The sequence below is a fragment of the Falco cherrug genome, chromosome Z (assembly GCF_023634085.1).
Source record: "Falco cherrug isolate bFalChe1 chromosome Z, bFalChe1.pri, whole genome shotgun sequence".
NCBI lineage: Eukaryota > Metazoa > Chordata > Aves > Falconiformes > Falconidae > Falco > Falco cherrug.
Genome location: NC_073720.1, coordinates 23,607,860 through 23,622,915, shown reverse-complemented (window position 1 = coordinate 23,622,915; position 15,056 = coordinate 23,607,860). Strand labels below are relative to the sequence as shown.

The following is a 15,056-nucleotide window of genomic DNA, read 5'->3' as shown; positions in this document are numbered from 1 at the left end:
TGGTCTCACGATTTGCGCAAGGCTGTTTTGGCTTGGCATCACTTTTAATGGATATGAATCGTCTAGTTTTGGAACATCTCTGTGAAGAGATTGTTTGTCATATACTAAGAATATCTCTTGCTTTCTTACTACATGCATCAGAAGTGATGGGAAAGAACTCCAGAAATAGGGCAATGACATTTTTATTCTTTTCTCATTGTGTTACTTATAGGCACTTACTCCTGCTGCCACTGAAATCGGTGGAGGAGAGCTGGCTCATGTGTTGTTTGCTGTGTTGGCTTATAGTTATGGGTTTCTTTACAGAGATAGGTGATAAGTCAAATGTTTTTAAAGTTTTTTAATAGGAGTTTTATATTGTCTTTTGCAAGTTTTTCTTTTCTTATTTTCTTCTTTAAGCATGGAGTCATTGCTACAGAAGATGAAGAGTATTTTATTGAGCCTTTAAGGAATATAACAGAAGATTCTAGTAACTTTAATTATGAAAAGGGTCATCCTCATGTTATATACAAAAAATCTACCATGCACCAGCAACATCTGTATGATCACAGTCACTGTGGAGTCTCAGGTAAATGAGTATGAGTGTCATTCCTTTTAAAAAATCATAACTTAAGCTCTCTTTTAAAGTCTTGCTTGGTTCACATGTAAGACAGTGGAGAATGTAGCTCCTCCTTTTGGGTGATGTGGTGTTACCTGTTAAAAAGTAGTTTTGCTTTTTTTTCAGATTGAGATCGAGAGTCTAGTGTCTTCCAAAAACTGAGACACTGCGAGTAAGTCTTGTTTTATGCCTGTGTTGTGTACAGTGGTAGTTGTGAGCACAGGCTTCCTCAAAATCTGCTGTTAATGTACTTGATTCCCCAACTGGAAAGCATGGTTGAGTGACTTAAGTATTACTTAAAGCTTAATCTTTAGTAAGTGTTCCATCTCATTTGAGGAAACTTGACATGCAATAAATGTGTTTGTATCATGGTTAGTACTTCATTTGGAACTGGAGTCCACATCTGTCTTGTTTACAGAGGTTTGTGGTGCTTTGATACTGGCTTTTGGTTCAGTGGGTTAATGTTATTCCACAAGAGTTGAATATGTGATGTACAGGTGCCTTATGGGAAGGACTGTATAGTTTTGATTGAGAGATATTTACCTTGTAAAGCAGTGTTAGCTTCCATAAATACATTTTTCAAGTACTCTTTGACATGATTTTCACTTACTTAAACTGAAACTGAAAACTAACCTCTTGAAGACAGCATGGAGTGAATTTGGAAAGTTATTTTAAAGTGCTAAAATGATGGGTTTTTTTTCATCATAGAAAAATGTTTTAACCTTGTCATTTGTGTATCAGAATTAGCTTGTTCTTAAAAGTTCAGTCCTGGACTGTTGTATTTCATGCGATTCAGTGCAACAGGGCAAGCTGACAAATAATAATCTTAAAATAAAATAATATCACTGTTAAGCTTCTTTGCGAGGTTGTAATTTTTACTGGCACTGGTTGGCTGATCTTACAGTGCAGATTGTCTACAAATGCCCATGCTTGGGAGACAGTTTTTCCTGAGTGTTTCAGTTAATAACTGTGTTTAGGGGAATGTCCAGCTTCATCCATGTAACTTCTGTTCTAGTTTGGAAACAGTATTTCATCTATGTGCTTCTAATATTGCAGAACAAGTCTCCAAACTATTACTGCCTAACTGATTGTAAAGTAAGAGTACTAATATATGTTAATTTTGTAGGAAAAGCTGCCACTTAAGCCTCTTGAAACAAGTGGAAGGATTATGAAATGTAGAATGACGCAATTTTCACCATTTTTTATCCCTAGAAAAAGAAAAGGTATATTGGCCTGTCAGATGTCACTTTCTGGATTAATGCACTCTCCTCCAAGTGAGGATGAAGCAGTGGCAGCTAGTTTGGTCAGGTTGCATTCAGTCATTCAGATGGTGTCTGTCAGATGGATCATAGGTAGATCAGAGCTATGCACCTTGCATCCATTTTTTGTGAAATATGCAGTAATATTTAGCATTTATTACTAGGGCATATTTGATGCTGTCTTTGTTCTTGGAAGCTCCTGTGCATTTCCTGAGTTTTCTTATCTGTCATATCCTGAAGTCCTTAATTATTGAAATACTAAATCACTGCTTTTTACAAGCCTGAGACTACTATCATGGCCATTTATCTCTGTTCCCCCTTTTCCTGTTCTTCTGTGTACTACTTCCACTCCATGAAAATTTCTGAAAAAGTTGCTTTACCACAAAACTGCAAGCTCTTACTTTTCCAGATGACATACTATTTTACTGTTCTCCTCATGGGTACCAAAACCTTTAAAACTTGTTTTCTGAGCACTGTTGTATCTTTATCCCAAAGTGCCATGGAACCCAGAGCATCCCCATAATATCTAAAAAGTAAAACCAAATACTGATTTTCAGTTTCATGGCTTTCAGTCAGTAGGCCTAAAGCCAGGTTTGCAGTAATCTTTGGGGCATTTGACTGGTTTTGGCAGATTTAATCAGTCCAAGTTTGCATTTTAAAATGCTGTTGTAACAAACCTGTAGCTGTCTTTTGGCAGTATATAATTTATTTTGTCTGGAGACTGATTTTTATCTTTACGTTCAGAAAAGTTTTGCCAGTGTAGTATTCTGGGAGGAATCTGCATGTGTAGCTGTGCTGCTCCTCAGCATGTAGCAAGGTTCTCCTGCTGTAACCTAGACCTGAACTGGTTGTATACCTGCTCTGAATCAGGGAAGTGGTCAGGATTTTGAAGTGTTGATAGAGGCAAGAAGAGTGTTATTTCTGACCTTTCTGAGAAAAATTGCAATAACTGATAGGAAGTGGGGAATTTGGTGAAAGGATGATTGGAATTGTTGGTGATGAGCAAGTGGACTACATAGTAGATAGAACTATGGTGGCTTAATACAAGAGAAGAATTGGAGAGGCAGGGAGATTTGAATAGGAACATGGGCTAGATTTTCATAACCTACATTAGATTTTAAGCAGTTAGCTATAATAATGTCTAAAAATGTTAAAAATGTTAAATTACTATTTCATGGGTAAACCATCACCAAGTTAACTTTTATTAAATATAGCTGATATCATTAAGGCCTTGGTAAGATGTTTTTCAATGGGATTTGAGGCCACTGGGTTTTCTTGCAGAATGCTGTGTTTGGATAGGATTGAGAAACAACAAAAGTTCACATATGAAAGCTGCAGAGTGGCAGATTGTTTAAGGATGGCTGTACTACATGCTGTCTTACATAGTGATTTTACTTACGCTACACTTCACAGTCAGTGTGTTCTAAAATGAAAAAATACTTGTATATGCATTAAATGATGTTAAAATAGTAAGAAAAAAAGCACATAATGCTTCATGTCAAAATGTTCTCATAGTTGCATCTTACATAGATGATTACTATTGCATTTTGAGACCTTTTCCTGTTTGTGTTCTCTCCTCCCTGCCTTCACCCCATCTAACATATTTAGAGGACTGACTTAGGAAAATTTGGGTACTATAGTTGTGAAGTCCATGTCTACACACACTTGGATTTCTTTTCAGTTGCAATTTAAAACCTAACTCTCTGCTCTTGTAATCATTATTTTGGGATTAATTATGTGGTTTCCTGTGGGTTATTTTTTTTTGCCTTTTCCATGTCTGCATTTCTTACTTCCTGATTGCTATGTTTGATATTAATGAAGTTGAATTTTTTTCTTTTTTAATCTAGGAATATGGTGGGAAAATGGCATAACTTGCCACAGAACTATTTTTGTTAAATGATTTACAAAGTTTTATTGACGTGTCTTAAAAGAAAATTCAGCCAGCATTATTTAGTGTTTTTTAAAGTAGAACAGCATAAGCATTGATAGATCCTGGAGTGCAAGCCTAAGAACTCAGGGTTGTTTCTTTGAGACCAGCTGAAGCCTAAGCTTCTCATCTGGTAAGAAAAGCAGAAATGTTTGGTTTGTGAAGTCTTCTGAAAGTTTTCTGTTTGAAAGATGCAACCAAGATAAGTAAAAAATAATATTTCTTCTTTTCTCCGGAAGCTTTCTGCATGAGCTCATCAGTTTTCAAATGTTTAGAATAGATTTGCATCTTTGAGTGAAAAATTATGAATGAATATGGAAGCAGTATTGCATTTCTAAACTACTTCTAGCAATCTTAAGAGCATCAGAAACCCTCAAACATCACTATTTGTTATTTGAAAATGAAGAGTAGATTTTCTTTAAATTTTAGTACAGAAGCGATCACAGAAATTTCCAGACATTCCTAAATTACTGCTTAAGTGAGATGAAAATCTTTGAATAATTACAGCAGTTTTGAATTTCCTACAGAAGAGAGGAAAAACAGGAAGCAGCTTATTACTCATTATAGAATCCTCAACAGGCTTTAACACTTGATACAGTTTTTTAGAGTGGATTATACCTGTTGCAGAATAAGGACAATTTTACTACCAGCATTATTTCAACAACCAGGTTTATTTTCAGTTTTTGACTTTTCTAAAATATGCACCTTTTAAATAGCACTGTGGCCTCAAAGATTATGAAATATGCCAACAGTGGGAATGCTGAAGCTTTATATTCCTGGTTTTGACCTGAACATACATTCTTTGTGGTGTAGTTACTTGTCTTTGAAAATAGTGTGCTTAGTTGAGTTGCATAAAGTATTGCTTCTTCACGGAAGGTACTGGTCCTGTTTCAACTCATCCTTAGCTGAACCTCTTTTAGTAGAGGTAAGGATGCATCTGGGAAATTGCTCACATGAGCAGTCAGTCCTGTTCAGACAATTATAAGTGTGTCTAACTGTTAATGTTACGTTTATCCATAACTAGAATACCTTAGATACTTTGAGATCCTACATAGGTAAAACTGGACTAATAATACACTTTGATAAACTTAAGGTTGAGATCTGTGTGGACCTTTGTAGAAAAGAGATACTTAATATACAAAAATTTGCCAGTTTTGCAGGGAAAGGCAGGTTCAGTTTTGTCCTGAGGACAGGAATACAAAGTCACTTTGTAGTGTTTGTTTTGCTGATAGTTACAGCTGCTTAGATTTTTAATAATCTCTTGGATGCAAGAAATATTTTTCTGTAGATTTTACATGAAACAAGTACAATAAGCAACGTATTTGAATGAAAATTGGTGTCAAAAATAACTATAGCAATTATCCCATGTCAGGCCATTTAAAACTTTCTGTTATAGTTCATTCACCAGATAGATAAAACATAATCTGATAGCTTTCTGAAGAGAAAATATTTTTTTCTGGCCTTAAAATTATTAGGCATGTAAGCATAATTGCCTAATAATTACAGAGTTTCATGCCTTACCAGCACGTTTAATTCCTTAATATATTTTGATACATTTTGCCTTAAATGTGATCTTTTGGTTTCCAGTATTTTTTCCCCCGATGTTATAGTTGTCTTGTTCTTATCCTTAAAATTCTGAAGTATACTTGTGGTTAATTAGAACTAATATTTAGTATTAACACAGATGTGCAGAATTAGAACTGTTAAGAGAAGATTCATGATTTATTATCCTAGGTCAGCTTAGGAAGATTTAAGGATATTAGAGCTCAAAGTTGGTTTTCCATTCTATAAGGTATTTTTTTAATTTAAAAAATTACATAGTAATTCAATTTTTCTTTGCCTCAAGAAAGACTTCTTAGAAGCCTGAAGATGGTAATCTCAACATAAAAGAGCTGCATTTGAATGAATTTTACCAGTGACCCCTCTGAGGTGTTTAATTATTTTGGTTCCTAGAAGACCTCACAAGAAGCGGTAAACCTTGGTGGATGAGTGATGCATCTGCTTTTCCAACTTCACTTCCAGTCAATGACACATTAAGTAGTCACAGTCGACAGAAGAGATCAGTAAGCCTTGAACGGTTTGTGGAAACGCTGGTAGTAGCTGACAAAATGATGGTGGGATACCATGGTCGCAAAGACATTGAACACTACATTTTGAGTGTAATGAATATTGTAAGTTTCATCCCTCTCTGTGCTCATATCAATATGCATGTACTGAAATGATAAAGCAACTGAAAAGTATTTATTGGCATGAATAATGCTTTAAAGTATGTATCAGCTTGCAGGAATTAGTTGAAATAGGGCAAATGTTAACATTGTGGGAAAAATGCGGTACTGTTTCTGTCAAGAAGTGTGCCGTGATCACTTTTATATTGTTTGTCTTTAATTTTAAAAGCATGTGATTACATTCAGTTTGTACAGATCTGTTCTGTTTAAGTCAACAGTCTAAGTGCTCCTTATGCTGGTTGAATTATGAAATGAAGTATAAACAGTTTTGATTGAAAATGAAGTGTGTCGCAAGAAGTTTCTTTTACTGAATAGTGATTTTCTTGGTCCAAAAATAACTTCTTTAGGTGATAATGATAATTAACATCATGGAATTACACTGAGTGAGAAAATAGGTTGATTGTTAACCATTTAGGAAACAAGTAGTGTTTCTTGTCTGACTTTGTGCCTTTTCTTATTTTCTGGAGGTCAGGTTGCCAAACTTTATCGTGATTCCAGTCTAGGAAACGTTGTGAATATTATAGTGACACGTTTAATTGTTCTCACTGAAGATCAGGTAAGAGCTGTTGCACTAAGCTTTATATCCCTGCAATACAAGTTATGTTGTGTAATACAGATTTCATTTAATTATTGCTTGAAATGACTGCATCTGAGTACAAAACCTGTCTTGTAATATTTCATTACTTTAATCAAGATGAAACAGTTCAAAGGAATATTCCTTATATATCATCTCAAAGATACCTGTTCTTAACTTCAGGTGAATATTAATATACCTTTTTGGGGATGTCAGTTTTATTTTTAGATCTATATTTTGATAGTATGATTTTTCTCTATTGACATAATCATTAAAGTTCGAGCAGAAGGAATGCCTGTTCAGTAATACAGAGCTGAACTTGGGGTCAGATTTTACAGAGATAAAATTTGGCAAGAAGAGTTTATTCCTAGAAACCACTGCTTCTAATTATAGTCCCATTTTAGTTTTCAAAAGGCTTAACAACTGACCTTAGTAATTTGTTTGGAACATTTCTGGTATGCATGTTGTATTGCAGCCAAACTTGGAGATAAATCACCATGCAGACAAGTCCCTCGATAGCTTCTGTAAGTGGCAGAAATCCATTCTCTCCCACCAAAGTGATGGAAACACCATTCCAGAAAATGGGATTGCCCACCATGATAATGCGGTTCTTATAACTAGGTATGGTCATTATAAGTATTGTGTTTATTTTATTTCATTATAGTAGCTTTCTTGGTTTTTTACTTTATATATGCTAGTTGTAAAGTAATATAATTTGTAGGTAATCTTAAAAGGAGGAAAATTAATAGATGGCTTGTCTTAAATATATTGGACTATCAAACTATAGATTAAGAATTTGGGAAAGAAAGGTCTGCAAATTACTTGCTTCTGCTGTTGTTTTCACTTCATAGTTACCAATGCAAAGTATTCCTGTAGAACAGATTGATCCTGTTGAACATTTTATACTTTTGTAATTTAAGAGAATTCATAAGATTATGGAGAACAAAACAGTATGGAAAATGTTTGGCTAACCATATATAATGTTTTTAATAAGAATTTCAAGCCAGAGCCTCAACTACTGTAATAGTATTTCTTTGAAAAACAGGTTCTTTCAGATTCAGGCAATGTGAGAATCTGCTTTGTAGCTGTTCTGATTTATTACACTTAATTAAGATGAGAATTGACAGTTCTAATAAGTAATTCAAAGCCTGTGTATGTGCCCATTTTGCTTCCATTCCAGTTACTGTGATAAGTTCGACAAAGCTTGCAGTGTAGTGTTGCAATCTTGATAAATGTATTCCTGTTTGCCCTTTTCATTTATGGGTTGGTAACTGTACTTTATTAGGAGATCAGTTTCCCTGTTGTTGAAGGACGCTATTCTTTTTTATTTTGTTTAAATAGCATCAGGTGCAGCAGCACTATTTTGGATTAGGATCTTTTTATTATAGTTTCTGCTTTTCAGGACAAATTCTATACTGTTTTGTATGTGACCTATTTGTGGATTTGTGTTCACGGCAAAAAATTTTTAAATGGTGGTTAAAATAATGGATCTTTTCTGAAATTTTGTGTAAAAGGTGGAAAAGTGGCTGTTTTTTTTCAGGATGGATGGGGTTTTTTGTTTTTTTTTTGGGTTTTTTTTTTTGTTGTTTTTTTTTTGTTTGTTTGTTTGTTTGTTTTGGTTTTTTTTTGTATAAGGAGCTTTTGTTTTTTGAGAGGAAACACTTTCCAGAATACACTTGCATGTATTTTTGCATTCATATTTCAAATGTAATTGTTACATGTGGTTATTAATCCTACATAGTAACCATTAGAATGATTAAATGCCAGAGTGATTTAGAGAGTTGTTGCAGACCAAGAAGTTTAACAAATTAATATTATAGTCTCTAATAAAAATAAATGGAATGAAATTAAAAAAAAAAAAAGAAATACAGTTACATTCTAAGATCTGATGTATTCACAATTATGCTTGGTTTTAGGCATATAAGTAATTCCTTCACTGGAGTTTCTCATGTGAAATACTTCTTTACAGCTGTGCTACACATCAAGCTTTTGCTAGCATAATTTAGGCAGTGAGTGAAAAAGTGTAATCTGTAGGTGGTGTGGTTATGCCAGCTGAAGCCCCCCAATATATATGCATAAACTGTGTTGGCAACACTGTATTTTTACTGTTACGGCTGAATAACATGACATTTTGTTAGTGTAATTCTGGCACGGCAAAGCACAATTGTTTATTTTCTTTCACTATTGAGCTTTAATACATTTTATTACTGTATATTCTGTACTGGCTTCCCTGTTCTGGTAGGATGATCCCAGCAACAGTTGTGCCTTCCAGATGAAGGCTTAAGACAGTGCTAACTTCCAGACCTTTAACTGCAAAAGGAGTAAATTTTCAGAGGACATGGATAATACCCATTGAAAATAAAGTTTTTTTCAGCAAAAAGTAGTAAATATTAAGGACTTATTTTATTCTTCATTATGGGAGGGCTTAGTAATTATATAAGTACACTGCATAGTTTCTTTAGGACTTGTGTATGCTACCTTTTAAAAAGGACATACGAGTTATAAAAATAACATCCTCGTTTACTTCTAAGGAGTTCGCACTTAGTATATACCTGTATTTTAAATCCACAAAGTGCCTTAGTGTGGTAGCTGTAGACTAGTAATACGTGCATTAATAAAGCACTGCTGAACTTCTAAGTTGAGTTATGTATGCTTTCACAATAAAATGCTTGTATTCATTTACTTACTATAATAATTACAATTTCTAAAAATAACCTCAAAGGCTACACTGATGAATTTAAATGGATCAATCAGGCTATTACTGAAACTGGCTTTTACTAATAAAATGTATCAGCCTATGTGAAGAATGGATTTTTCTATTTTTAGGTTGGAATGAGTAAAGATAAATTTATATTAATATATATTAATATAAACATGTAAATCCATTAACTTTAAATAATTCTAAATTAATTATGAAATGGTAACATGCTTGTTTTCATTCTGTTTTGGATGCATCACCTGATAAACCGGAGTTAATGCATTACATGTGAAAGACAAGGGTATAGCTACAGTGCTTGAAAGTCTTAACGTGTTGAAGAATTCTTTAGTAACCTCTTCATAGGAATTTGAACCAATACTACCAAATACTGAATTATTTTTTAGCCACTGTAATACTGTTTTAAAAGCAGTTTCCTGAATCTGTCCCACTGATGCTGCTCTGTTTTGTATGGGATAATTACATTTTAATTGAATTTGACACTGGAACCATGTTTAGTCATTGTGTGTATTACTATTTTATTGAAAGTAGGAAAGTTTCAGTACAACGTTATGAATAGTTTTGTGTTTGTAACTGTAACAATCTTTATCTGAAAAGCAGGACAAAATTGTTAAGAAAAGAAATCGTTATCTTCATCCATGCAACTGAACACAGCATGTCAGCTTTTCTTGGCAACTGTTGGCTTTCCTCCGTGGTACTTCCAAAGATGGCTTGCTCTGATCTGGGTTAAAAAACAGTATTAAGGGTACTGGTTCCCCAGGGGTGTCTGCTTGACCAACACAGACAGACTTTTGTACCCTAAACTAACTGTATGCTAAAAATAGGTAGCCTCACTGGGATGAAGGTATGCCAAGCTAATCTAGAAAGTCCCATGGAGATGTTACCATGCCTGCTAAGCCACTGGTCTTTGAACAGGAGCCCAGCTGTGTTCAGTGTACCTGGTGTGTAGATTTCCCTGTCGGTGTCCAGCAGGCACCCAGTGGTCTGCAGAGCGGTTGTTTTGCAAAGCTAGTCGGGGGCTGCAGACAACTTCTTAGCTGATCATAAAAAATAAGGCAAGTAAGAGACTGGTCCAAGTAAACGCCTAATTGCCAATTTGGAGAGCAAAGCTCTGGTGATGGAAAGATGGTATTACTTGCACAAGTATGGTAACAAAAATAATGTCCATTCTCAACTCACTATAGTGAGTATTGGGACTGGCTTAGCTGCGTTAATGCTGCCAGACTTTATGCTGTAGGCATAAAAATGATCATTAGCAGGAGTGTTTCCTGATACTATTGTCAGCAGAAGCATCTTCCTTCAGTTTCAGTGGAGAGCTTTTGAGCATCCCTGAAATGGATGATAATTAGATACCTTCTAGAATGAGAACCCAAGGGTAGGTAATAGGCCTTATACAGAGGGCTTATTGCAGAGTCTTGGGATATAGGGTGACTTTGTATAACAAGAATAGGAATTACCCAGAACATTGGTAATACTTTTGTGTGTGTTACTGTGCTTTTGCCTTCTTTCATTCACTTACAGAACATTTTTTTGTATTTCCTGGGTCTTAAATTAAATGCTTAATGTTATTTTGTGATAAGACTGTGACTGAATTAATGTTTTAAAAGAGTGAGGCCTGGGTTTTTTTGTATAGTGTTCACTCATTGAAATTTCACCTAGGTTTTTTTGTGTTGGAGACTATATTTAAGTCTCAGACTTGAATATTTTGTCATCTGTCCAAATTAGGTTCTTGAGAGCAAGTGAAAGTAAAATACTGAGCAGACAGGTTTTAATTATGAAGTTGATTAATAGTGTAATGCTGTTAAGACAGTCTTTTTTCCATGAAGTGACTTTGACTTTAGATAAATCTAGTGAATCCTTAAAATTTTCTTTTGTATTACAGATCAATAAAAGAAGGAGAAAAACTTGTATGATTCTCTAAATCTTAAGTCTTTGGTATACAAAAAGTAGTCTTTGCATTTTGTTCCTGTATTCCTGCATCACAGATGTGATCATCTCTACTTTTTAGCACAATGTCTGTTCTCAGATTTGTCATTTTAAGACTCTAAGTTTTGAGAGTCTCTATATTCCCCCTTGCGCATCTCACCCCCAGTGCAGAAGTATCTCTTTGCCTTTTTGAAGTTAGTTCTTGTTTATTTGCTGATTACTATTTTTTTAACCTTCATTGATAGCGTGTTTCTTTTTGTTTCTTCAGAAACTTGCTAAGAAATAGTCTCCATAGTTTACCTTAAACCCACAAAACTTCAGAGGTCACAATGTACAGTATGATATCGTTAGTGATTTTTGAAGAATCCTTTAACCTAGCTTCCCTTCAATTTCAATCAGTTGCTTCCTTCTCTTGATGTTATAGACCATAAAGGAAGAATTACAGAATTCCTCAGCAATACCTTGGTTAACTTGCAAGGTTATACATTACAAACCTGTTCCTTTTCCTGTGCACCTGCACAGAATGGTAAGGGCCAGAGGGTTGCATTCTAGTTGTACTGGGTCTGGCAGAGACCCACAGCAGCCCTCACAGTGCTGTGCTTGGTTTGGTAGCTGGAAAGGTGGTGATAACACACCAGGGTTCTGGCTGCTGCTGAGCAGGGCTCACCCAGCACCAAGGCTGTCTTTCTAGCCTTCCCCCCTCTCACCAGTAGACTCTGGGTGGGCAAGATTTTGGGAGGGGACAAAGCCAGGACAGCTGACCCAAAGTGACCAGGGGGATATTCCATATAACATCTGCTCAGATATGAGAGCTAAGAGAAAGGAGGAGGAGGGAGGGCCATTCATTATTTATGACGTTTGAAGCAACCGCTGCAGGTACTGAAGCCCTGCTTCCTGGGAGGTGGCTGAGCATCGTCTGCTGGTGGGAAGTAGAGAATAACATCATCTGTTTTCCTTCACTTGTGTTCACACAACTTCTGCCATTGCTTCATTAAACTGCCTTTATCTTGACCCACAAGGGTTTTTTCCATCTTATTTTCTCCGCCCTCCATTCTTCTGAGGAGGGGAGTGATAGAGCAGCTTGGTGGGCACCTGGCATCCAGCCAAGGTCAACCCACAATGCTTGGTTACACTTTGTAGTAGAGGTGGAGAAGGTGACAAAATAAATAAAAAACAACAACAAACCAACCAAGCCTTTTACAAATCTTTTTTTTTTAGTTTACACCCTAAATGCTCCCTAGAGCTCTGCGTAGCTCAAGATGGTTCTTTTGGTTTGTCCTAAATAGTTGTTTTTCCAAATGACATGTGTGACTGACTCTAAACCCTGCAGCAATGGAGTCTCTTCCTGTTGGGAGGGAAGATCCAGAACTATTAGTTTGTCTCCTGGTGTGTCAGTAGATCCAGCAGAAGGCATACCAAGCAGCCCACAGAGAGGAAAGTTTCAGAGGGAAGTTGAGATGCCCATGTGTGTTTCTCTAAAGGGGCAGAACTTGGTCTTTAAGATACAAATGTTTTAAACAGAGAAACATTTGAAATCGTACTTATTTAAAGAGGTATTACTTCTCAAAAATCATTGCATTGAATCTCATCTTCTGTTGGTAGCATACCAAGAGTTTTATGATTTTTTAAAAGAAAACTATATCCACTATACTTGACAAAAGCATTAAGATCTCTTTGATGCAGCTGCAGTGCTTTTATGGGAACATCAGTGATTCCATGCAAAAAGCTTTGTAAAGTTTTAGTTTTGAGAGTGTAAACTAGCATCCTTTTTTCTTCTTCCCCACCTCTCCCACCCCTTATGCTGTTGGAGATGCACTGATTTAGATAGAGCTTCTGAAATTAATGACTTGCAATATCTTGAAAACCAACAATCTTTTACTTGGATATGAGTCCGCTGGAGTTAGTTTTGTAAGTGGTTTACTGCTTCAGCAACAATTTATCCTGTAGCCCCACTGAACTGATACACTGTGTTCGAGGAATCTTCGTTTGCTTGAATAAAGACTCAGGGCCATAAGGTGTTCTTACTGATTAAGCCAAATACATCTTGATTTGTAGGTTAGACTGGTGTCAGTAAAAATGTTCAATACCACAGATGGTATAATCTTCTGTTTCTCTGAGTTTTAAATGGGCTTGTGTATGTTAATTTTTGTGAGAGAATGAATGAGCTCTGTCTTAATACAGACTTGTATTTTTGCCAGGTACCACTGTACTTGTAATTCAGTAAGCGTATTGCTAAGCAGTGTGGTATGGCTGTTGTTAGCAGTAACTCTGGTATTGGTCTGTAACATGGCTCTAGCAGCACTGCTGAAGCCCATGTGGGAGGCATTAGCTTTATTACACAATTGGTGGATTTTTCAAATCTTTGAAGGAGAGAAGTTTTACAGAACTGGTTAATGTTTATTGTATATGTACAAGATTAACTTCACAGTGCTTCAGTTAGTTATTCTGTCATTCATGTGCTCTCAAGGGCAAGGTGTACTGTCTTTAATTTGTCTGTGAGATCTGCGTCCCCTGTGCAGGCCAGTGCTGCCAGTTTCTCTAAGGGGGCAGGAGGTATATGGCAGCAATCCTGAACTCCTGTAAATCTTGTGGTTCATGATCTAAAGAACTGCAATGTTTCTGGCATTGCTGGAGATACTCGAGAGGGTCAAAAATTTTCTTGTTTCATTTTGCATACCTGTGTAGAGCTGCCCACAGTCATGCCTTTCTTTTGTTTTGTAACATTAAGGAGCTTTAGGCAGTCAGAGATGATTTGGTAGTTGCATTGTCCCAATAGCAGCCCTAAAAGGAAATGCATTTGATGGACACCATTGTCCTTTTGCATGCCAGTTGCTTATAGGTTAACAATATACTTTTCTTTTATAATAACAGTAACATTTTCCCATCGAGTTCTGTACTAGTTAAGGCATTTGGTAGCGAGGTAGGGCCAGCCAGGACTCTGCACATTCCTTTCCTCCTGCAGGTCCAAGATTGTTATGCTGCTTTTCTGAGGAAATGTTCCACTTTTTTCTGGGCTTCTGACCTTGTTGCAAAGATTTCTTTTATATACAAGGCATTTGCATGGTGCTGTGTCAGGACTAGCCCGTTGACTAGACTGCTGACATTTCCTAGCCCAATAAATCTGGATGTCCAAAGCTTTTCTGTTCCCGTGAAGCCCTGTCACCAGCCCTCCTTCTGCTGTTTCCCTCTGTTAATGAGAAGGTCTTTGATTTCAAGAAGTAATTCTGATGTCAGTTGTATCTATTTGCTTCTTACTTCGTTGACTTTTAGTCCATTAAGCGATTCTCATCCCTGTTTTTTATGGAGCCTTTCAGCTTGTTCCACTAGAGTTCCTTGCAGTGAATTTAATCCCCTGACAGGACTTGGTTGATTTTTGTGCAAAAATCATAACATTGTCCATAGACTTAGTGTCCTGGACACAATGTGGATAAGATTACTTCTCTGAGAGAGAGGGCTGAAAAGCTGAGATATATATGTTGCCCTTAATGCCTGTCTCTCCAGATACTTAAAATGTGAGGAGCCCACTTTCGATATAGTAACACCAAATTCCCCCTGCCTCTTTGTTTTCAGGGGCTTAAAGGGGTGTACCTGAACAATCTATCTGCATATTCAAAATGATGTATTTGGAAAAAAACCTGAAACAAACTTGAAATGTACTAGGACTCTGCTACAGCAGATTGAGGAAAGTAAGGTATTTGATGTTGTTTGCATGATGCTTTGGATAATAGGAATATTATACCAGGGTTTCTGTATATGACATGTTCCTTACACTCTTTTTTTAGAGACCAGTTACTGATCACTGAGAGGATCAGTATGTTGCTAGACACGGTGCTG

At 36.2% G+C, this 15,056-nt stretch overlaps 1 protein-coding gene across 1 annotated transcript in view; it reads left to right on the top strand.

Annotated features, from left to right (window-relative positions):
* ADAMTS6 (ADAM metallopeptidase with thrombospondin type 1 motif 6) overlaps positions 1–15,056 on the top strand; it is a 158,764-nt gene that overhangs the window by 14,257 nt on the left and 129,451 nt on the right. Inside the window, exons 4-7 of the mRNA XM_055699675.1 lie at positions 397–565; positions 5,735–5,952; positions 6,479–6,562; positions 7,056–7,201. Of these exons, the coding sequence (XP_055555650.1) occupies positions 397–565; positions 5,735–5,952; positions 6,479–6,562; positions 7,056–7,201 (617 nt within the window). The remainder of the gene's footprint in view (positions 1–396; positions 566–5,734; positions 5,953–6,478; positions 6,563–7,055; positions 7,202–15,056) is intronic.